This window comes from Eleginops maclovinus, chromosome 3 (genome assembly GCF_036324505.1).
Source record: "Eleginops maclovinus isolate JMC-PN-2008 ecotype Puerto Natales chromosome 3, JC_Emac_rtc_rv5, whole genome shotgun sequence".
NCBI classification, from domain to species: domain Eukaryota; kingdom Metazoa; phylum Chordata; class Actinopteri; order Perciformes; family Eleginopidae; genus Eleginops; species Eleginops maclovinus.
Genome location: NC_086351.1, coordinates 24,665,548 through 24,673,987, shown reverse-complemented (window position 1 = coordinate 24,673,987; position 8,440 = coordinate 24,665,548). Strand labels below are relative to the sequence as shown.

At 41.6% G+C, this 8,440-nt stretch overlaps 1 protein-coding gene across 1 annotated transcript; it reads right to left on the bottom strand.

Annotated features, from left to right (window-relative positions):
* Positions 1 to 751: 751 nt before the first annotated feature.
* Positions 752 to 3,164, bottom strand: LOC134861727 (zinc finger BED domain-containing protein 4-like). Its single transcript, XM_063879153.1, is given in 5 exon segments — positions 752 to 805; positions 1,302 to 1,326; positions 1,876 to 2,203; positions 2,206 to 2,836; positions 2,838 to 3,164. Coding segments are annotated over 5 exon segments (1,365 nt in total).
* Between the last annotated feature and the right edge of the window lie 5,276 nt (positions 3,165 to 8,440).

Here is an 8,440-nt window from a genome sequence, read left to right as displayed (position 1 = left end):
TATCTGACTTCCCACTTCTGTTTAATGACATTCCTTCTCAAATTTCTTTCATAGCTCACGACAGTCCAGATTTGCAGTACGCAGTTCTAGTCTCTGGAGCTGTCACAGTCCCAAATGCTTACACTCTTACCAATTATTGATGACGGCATTGATTAAATTGGTCATGCAAAATATTGATACGGATACCCCTTAACACCCCAAACTTTGGAGATTTCAGCAATCGTGACCTGAGAAATTTCTCCAGTACACAGTGATGCCTTTTGGTTTGTATAATGCTCCTGCCACATTTTAGAGGCTAATAAATATTGTACTGGGGGACGGTTTAAAGCAAAGCATAGAGTGAGGACCTTGTTGTACATCCTGCTGAATGGTTTAGCCACATGAGTGCATTGCATTGACGGAACTTTTTAAAAGGCTGTCAGCTGCATTGCTAGCACTTAACCTTGCCCAATGTGAGTTTGTAAAAAATATTGTTCTCTATCTTGGCTGGCAGGTTGGTCAAGGGCCGGTGTGTCCGACTGATGCAGAGATAAGAGCCATTGCGGCTTATTGGGTACCATCCACTAGGGGGGAACTGCGCTGCTTCCTTGGAATGGTAAGTTACACTTATCGGTTCTGCAAAGACCTCACCTCATTTTCATTGACCAGTCCCTCGAAACCTGCTGTTTGGTCCAATGAGTGCCAACAGTCTTTTGAAAGTCTTTGAAAGGTACTGTGCTATATTCCTGTTCTTTCTGCCCTAGACTTTTCATTACCCTTCAAGCTTGAGCTTGATGCCCGCGGAGTTGGGGTAGGAGCTTTTCTTCTGCAAGAATACACACAGAGCATCAACCAACCAGTGAGTTACTCGTCTCCAAGGTAAGTAATCATTAACTAAAGTACTGTTGTCTCTCAACCACGCGCAGACACGTTACTCTCCAAGAATAGAAAGTTATCATTGTCCTGCATTGTCAGCATTCAAGCTCTTTATTACACCATCAATTGATAAGGGGGACATTTCAAAAAGCAAAGCATATATGAATGACACAGTTCTAAATTTTGCCGAATGATTAAGCCACATGAATTAAGAAGCTTTGATGACAGAGAAACAAGCCAGGGCCAAAGAGCGTGACAAGTGGGTTCAGCAATTACCCTTGCTTTACAATCCAGGCCCCCACCTTACTGTGGATGAATGTCTGGTTGTGTTTCATAGATGCTGTCCCTTCCGACAATATATACCAAGCAAACCAGCTAGATACGGCATCAAAATATGGGTAGCATGCGATGCACAGTCCAGCTATGCCTGGAATATGCAGGTGTACACCGGTAAAGCCCCTGGGGAAGCACCTGAAAAAAACCAGCACATGAGGGTGGTACTAGACATGGCTGAGGGACTGAATGTTCATAACATCACCTGTGACAATTGCTTCACATCAAATGCCTGGGGAGAGGAACTGCTAAGAAAGGAAATTAACCATGTTGGGGACAGACAGAAAAAACATGGTGCTGATGAGATATTTATCAGCCTTAGCCGATGACCGATATGGGCTGCCGATATTTGGAGCCGATACCTGTTTTTGCTCCCTCAATTTTACAAAATAAAAATGACAAATGGTGATTACAAATGTCTCAATTTAGAAAAGGAACATTTATTTAACCTAAAACAATATTTAACAAATAGAAAAAACAGGTAAGTGAGTGAGGTAGAACAATCTTTGCTCAACTTCAACTTTGTTGAACAAACATTCAAATAAAGCAAAACAAGAAAAGAGAGTTCAGTGCTCTTAATTCAAGTCATTTCTAAGTTTTAGTGCAAATGGCTTTTCTGAGATAAAGAAACTGTAAACGGCAATAAAAAAAAAAAATAAGCACTTGGTCTTCTCTGCTTTTCCGAACCTTTCCTTTAAACTGCCCAGCATAGTGTCGCGGAATGTTTTGATGCCCCTTGCTGTTGCACTAGTCTCGATTTCAAGTTGCATTTTCAGGACGGTGATGCTGGGAATTATGCAATATATTGATAAGTTTGATCTGCTCATTTCCAGTGTTACCTGTTCAAGCGGGCTCAGTGTGGCAATCAAATTGCCCACAAGAGTCCACTGATCTGTTGGTAAGACTGATATCTTTCCATGTTCCCCTGCATATACAGTAAGTGCCCGCTTCTGCTCCAGCATGCTCTCCAACATGTGAAGAGTAGAGTTCAAGCGTGTTGGCACCGACTGGATTTTCTGTGCTGGGGGAGGTCAAGATCTTTTTGGATGTCCTTCAAACACTGTTTGGCCTGTACCAAATGGTTAAAATGGGTAGCAGAAGACTTTAATTTTGCAACAATGTCCACCACTGCTTGCTGGCTGTTGATCCCATCATTCACCACCAGCTGAAGTGTGTGAGCACTGCAGCTGAGATCGGGTATTGTGGAGAGCCTCATCCCTTTAATCATATTGGCGCCGCTATCACGAAGCACAAGCACGACTCTGTCTGTGTCAATGTCCCAATGCCTCAGCAGACTGAGGAACATCTCGCTTATATATTCACCTGTGTGAGAGCCATACATGGCTTTGACATTGAGGACAATTTGTTTCCTTTCCCAGTCACTGTCAATAAAATGAGAGGTCAAGCTCATTAGGGATTCTGTCTCCCCAAACCAACAATCTGTTGTAAATGACAAATAGGGGCCTGCATTTTCTAACGTGACCAGCTCTTTGATTGTGTCTTCTACTTTTGTGTGAACACCATCAAAGAGGTCGGTACGATAGTACTTTTCTGTTTTGAGGGAGTATCTGGGCTCCAGCAATGCCACCAACCTTTTAAAACCAACACCAGAGACAACTGTGAATGGCTGATTGTCTGTGGCAATTAACTACAACTATGGCAAGGTCAACTTTTTTGGACCTGGTTTCAAAATTAGGCCATTTCCTTTGGGCATCGTACATTTGCACAATAGTAGGCTGTGTTGAACTGGCTGCAGAAGTACAAGCTGCTGCTCTATCATTCTTTTCTTTTTGTGCTTCTCTATAGGCCTCGAGGTGGTGATGTTTCATGTGGCTCCACATATTTGAAGTATTTTTCGTCTTTGCCTTTTCAGCCCCCATGCTCACCAACTGGTGGCAAATGGTACAGCGAGCCTTTCCTGGAGTAGGCTCTGTGAAATACTGCCACACTGGATTTGACTTCTGCTGCTCTGCCATTTCTTTAAAAAGAATAAACAAAAACACAGATCAGTGTCAATCTTGTGCAGTCATCTTACATTCATATCACCCAATTTATGTGTGCATCATATGGAAGTGTGCATATGGTTAACTGTAAGTGTGAAAGGCTTTCATCAACATCTACAACACAACCTTGATGATGCATTGCTTGCTGGCATTTATAAGAAAAGGTCATGGCAAAATGTCCTTTGTCAACACATTTAAATAATTTAAGAAAACAATAAACCTGAAAAGTAGCCATTGAAATAAAGTGCTTTATTTGTCATTTAAGATTGCCATGGTTTCAATGTTTCTACATAGTAAATAAAATGAGCATGTCTATAGCGTGGTCGGATGCACATTAAGCAACAAATTGTTCTGTTCTTAACTGCATCAACGTTAAAAGGAATAAATATTCAACCACGTACAACATTTCTCTCAAAGTTTTAAAATCTCTCCTTCAGGTTAACACAAATTAATGTTCAACTACATAGCCCATAAAACATTTCTCTCATCTTTTAGGGGGAACTGCGCTCTGATACCGCTCCGCCCCGCTCTAACTAACACGACACGCGTCCAGACCTCAGCCAGGTGGTCGCTGAATAAAACTCCCATGACCAGTGTTCGCGTGACAGCTATGCATACATTGACTACAACTACGTCTGCAGCTCCCTATATATACCGGCAAGCAGTTTTATAGACGAGGCATTCGGCATTCTCGTTTTCCATTCGGACCCACAAACTTGCTTAGTAGTTGCAAGCACATAGAGAGCATGGCATGCATTTAGCATTCGTGTTTCCAATTTCAAAGTGTATGGCAATATTTCAGCTTAGTTAAACAGTTAAAAGATGCTTTGAAAAGTTTTAAACTTACTGTTGATTTGAAGAGCAAGCTTCCAGCACTCTCCTAATGGGGAGGAGGGCTATGCATGGTCTGCACTCTGCACGTGGACTGCAGTGTCTCCAGCAACACAGAGCTGCCTGTGGACGCATGTCTGTAAATCATGCTGGGGAAAAAAAATACCGGCGAACTCACCTGCGCATCGGCCGATACCGATACACATGAAAACCCCCAATATTGGCCGATCACTGTCTTGAATTACAATGGGAAGCTATGCTAGTGCCTAAATGCTTTGTAATCTGGACGGAAATAAGAGAGGACTGAAACAGCGGAAAACTGAATCAAAGGAGGATTTTCCTGGAGGAGCTGGGTTACAGGATGGTGAAACTTTATATGGAGAGAAAACAGTGCCTCTCAAGAGCATCTGCCACAATTGTGAAAGAAATCCAAATGGAGACAAACAACCCAACTCCACCAGTGGTTCGGACTGCAGGCAAGAAACGAGGCAGGTGCCAGGTCTGTCCCAACAATAAAAGACTCCACAAGCAACACCTGTGTGAACGCAACAAATAGCCTACACCTGCAAGGAACACACACAATCTCTGCACAGTACAGTACAGTACAGTACAGTACAGTACGTGTTCCTGAATTGATGTTTTGATGCTGATGATGTTGTGTTTTACCAATAAAATGTTGTTTAAATGGTGTTTGTTTTTCTTGTGGTCACACACAAAATACATGTTCCTATCCTTAATAATATCATTTCTTTTCCTTAAATGCCAAAATTGTACTTTAACATAATATAGACCCTTTGCCAACAGCAAAAACATCTTTCTTTAAAATGAGATTTTCTGGTGATTTTATAAATTTTTCGATAGTCATCAACATAGGAATTCTGGGTGTAGAGTACATTTGAGGACAAAAGGAGGGTTTAAGGAATGTCAGCTTTTAGAGGCTCTCTTTCTCATGACGCATCAATCCCCCATCACTTAGGTTGTAAGGAAAATGGCAGCAACAATAGTGCGCTAACTACAAAATTTAGAATATTATGTTGGGCTGGGACAACAAGCTGTTTTCATACGCTTTTATTTAGAGAGTTTTTTAGTTTAAGTCGGTTCAGATCTATCTTTTTTTTTGGCATTTGTTCTGTTGTGAAATCAATGAAATACTACCCTGCAGTCTCCTCAACATGCATCCTGCAGCGAAGGGTTGGACCTCAAGCTTCAGCATGCATGAGCTCAACTCCTCACCTCCTAAATCTCAGCAGCGCTCTGGAGAGTTTACAACAAAAAAGAGATAACGCTTTAAGAGCGGGGTTGCAGGCTTCCAACCCCCCACCATCAACCACCCTGCCTGCACGTTATCTTAATTGTACAAGACAGGCAGCCTCAAACTACAGAAGAATCAAAGGAGATCAACACGTTCAATTTAAACTGCGAGGCCATGCAGGCAAATAGGAGTCTCTAATTACTTATGCTAATACGGTGACGACGGCAAACAGAGGAGGGTGGAGAGGAGGCTACATTTGGTGTTTCACTCAGAGTGTGCTCTAATTAAAAACTGAATTAATCTTTAGGACGTTCAGACTTGAGAAGAGGCAGACCTCTCTCACAGTGTGTCCCAGAGAGGAGCAGAAGCCACTGAGAGGTAATTACTGTTATCTGCTGCTTGTTTTATTAACATGTGTCCTCAAAGAATGGAGAAGCTTAACTTGGCCCCCTGCTCTGACTGATGCCTCGCTCGATAGACCAGCACAGAAAATGATTACAAAATGGAAAAAAGGACCCGTTCCTCTTTTCCTGAAAAGAAAATTGAGAGTGTTTTTTTTCCTCAGCACTTCTCCTACTCTTTAAATTCCTTCCGGGGGATGGATATATCCTCAGAGATATGTGTATGGATTGAGAAGGAAGAACTGTGAGATGGAGTGTGAAGATGAATGTGGAGGAGATAGGAAAGAGAAACAGACGGGAGGAGAGACAGAGGTGCAGAGTGTAGCACCCATAAGGTTAAGGTAGTCTACCTGCACATGCATGTTTATGTCACAAGGGAGCAGGTCATGCTATTGGTTATCATTCTTTTATATAGGAGTTTAATAAAAGAGTTCGACAAAAAAATAAAATAGCGGTGAGCAGCATGAGAGAAGTGCAGAGAAAGCACACATGTCAGCAGCCAGTAATTACACGCCAATCATCTGCCCACAGGCCAGTGCAGGGATTAACTAAGCGGAGAAACGGAGGGAGAAATTCAATTAAAAAACAAATTAATAAGCAGTGAGTTTTTCCTCATCAGCCAGGGGGGGGCGGGATCAGGTGGCACTGGCTGGTCAGTCATTGGATAAAGGGAGTTGACATTATTGGTGGTGTTCAATGTGAGGGTACATGGGGGTGATGTGGTGACACATTTTACAATACCATAACGTATGAATGTTTTTAATGTATGTACTCAGGCAGGGAATAGTCTTTTCTCCTTCTGTTTGGAAGGCATGTAGTGGTTACACTGAAGTGATGCACATTTACCAGTACACATGTGCATGCAACCCCAAGGGTTAGACTTAAGCTTAGTTTTATGTTTAAAAAATGGTTAAACCATGAATGGAAAACATGGTAATAAACCGCCATTGTGTTTTGAGCTGGGTATAGATGGGACTGTACAGCCATTGATGCACTTCTAACGCATAGTTAGGAAGGCAAGTGAAAAAAATCCTTTCACCTAATGAAGACAAAGTGTCAAAGTAGTATTTTCCTGATTCAGATTCTATAAGTGAAACGTCTTAAATTTGATAGAAAAAACGTGCTGTCATTGCTGTTCTTTTTCTTAATCGCTTGGTATCTCTATTGGAATCGCCTTGGCGAGAATGAAAAATCTGTTTGGACAGACAGGTCGAGCTGTGCTAGGGGCCACGCCCAATTACATTCAGGGGTTGAATTGGGCCGGGGCTCGGCCCAGGCACATAGGACGATGCTCTGACGCCATCACCCTCGCACATTTGTAATATGTTTACCAAAAACTATATAAATGTTAAAACTGTTTTCGTTCTTAACACAGACTAGAAGAACCACACACAGCCACAACAGCCTCTCCTCCTCACTCTGGTTGAAGTTCCACTGCAAGTGGGCCTGACAGTGAAGGGCACTCAAGGCCGGCCTCCTGGCAGCCGTACGAGACCGGAGAATGGCTGCAGTTTGGCAGAGGAGATTTGTCACATTTTTCATGGGCGCAACCCACATACTCAGGTCTGCTGCTCCTCCCACAAATGCAGGTTATCTTTCAGTTCTGAAGAATATTTGAGTCAATAGGATGTTTTATATGCATATTGAATTTATATAATAATGCTAGCTGTTACTCACTCTTGCTATGTATGACATCTTTAGTGTGTGAGACATTTAGCATATTGGTAGCATATAAGCTACATTTGGCATATTTTGGTAGAATTTGGTGATTTTTTTATTGTATGTGACATTTTATCAAACATACAACTCTACTGTTCATGTTCTATTTCTGTATAAGTAATTCAATGTGTATTTCTGTTATTCTAGTTTTACTCCCCTGCATCATCACGTTCTACAAGTGTAGGATAAAGCGGGAGCTTTAACGCTATTTCCTGACACACATTTTGATAATTTGGGAGTTTGGCTGGCTGTCAAATTTTGGTTAGAATACACCATTAGGAGGACAGTGCACCCTGGCTTAACCCTGTTTCCTGGGGCTACTGACTGACAGGCACACCCTGTGGGAAATACACCCTGTGGGAAATACACCCAGCTGCCAGTCGTATCAAACTCCTTCTCTGGCGTTCCTAGCCAAACTTCTTGAGATGTCAGCCCACTCCATCCTAAGTTTATAGCAGTGTCAAGTTAATTACAAATGGCAATTAAACAAACATTGCTTAATATTGAACGTAAAAGTTATGCTGTTTGAAATGTATTTATTATTAGTACGTGTGAGTAAGTGTGAGAAGCAGAATTACTCATGCAGTAAGAAAGTCCCCCCTCTTATTACTATTAATAATTATTGATGATGTGTTGAATCATTAAAGCAGCATTTTTAAATTGCAGTTGGTGGTTTTATCTACGATAATGCGTGAAATTGTAAAAATCATACATTTAGAACATATTTAATCTGTAATGTATGTAGTAACATATCGTACAAATATAGTTAAAATCAAACCTTATTTGAGAATAAATCGCTAAGCTTTTTTTTATGGTTTGCAGGCGTTGATGTAAAAAAAAAAAGACATATTAAAATGCTATGTAAAAAAAAGCAATGCAATGATTGCAGAGGGATCGGTTCTGTTCTTTAAGAGAGTCCAGGCATTTGTGGCTCTCCTCCATGTGAGTTTACAGATCCAATATGCTAAGCCTCATCTCAGCCACAGGTCAACAGACGGGCCCTGGAAATGCATTATTAACCAGGTAATTGGTGGGTAATTAGACCA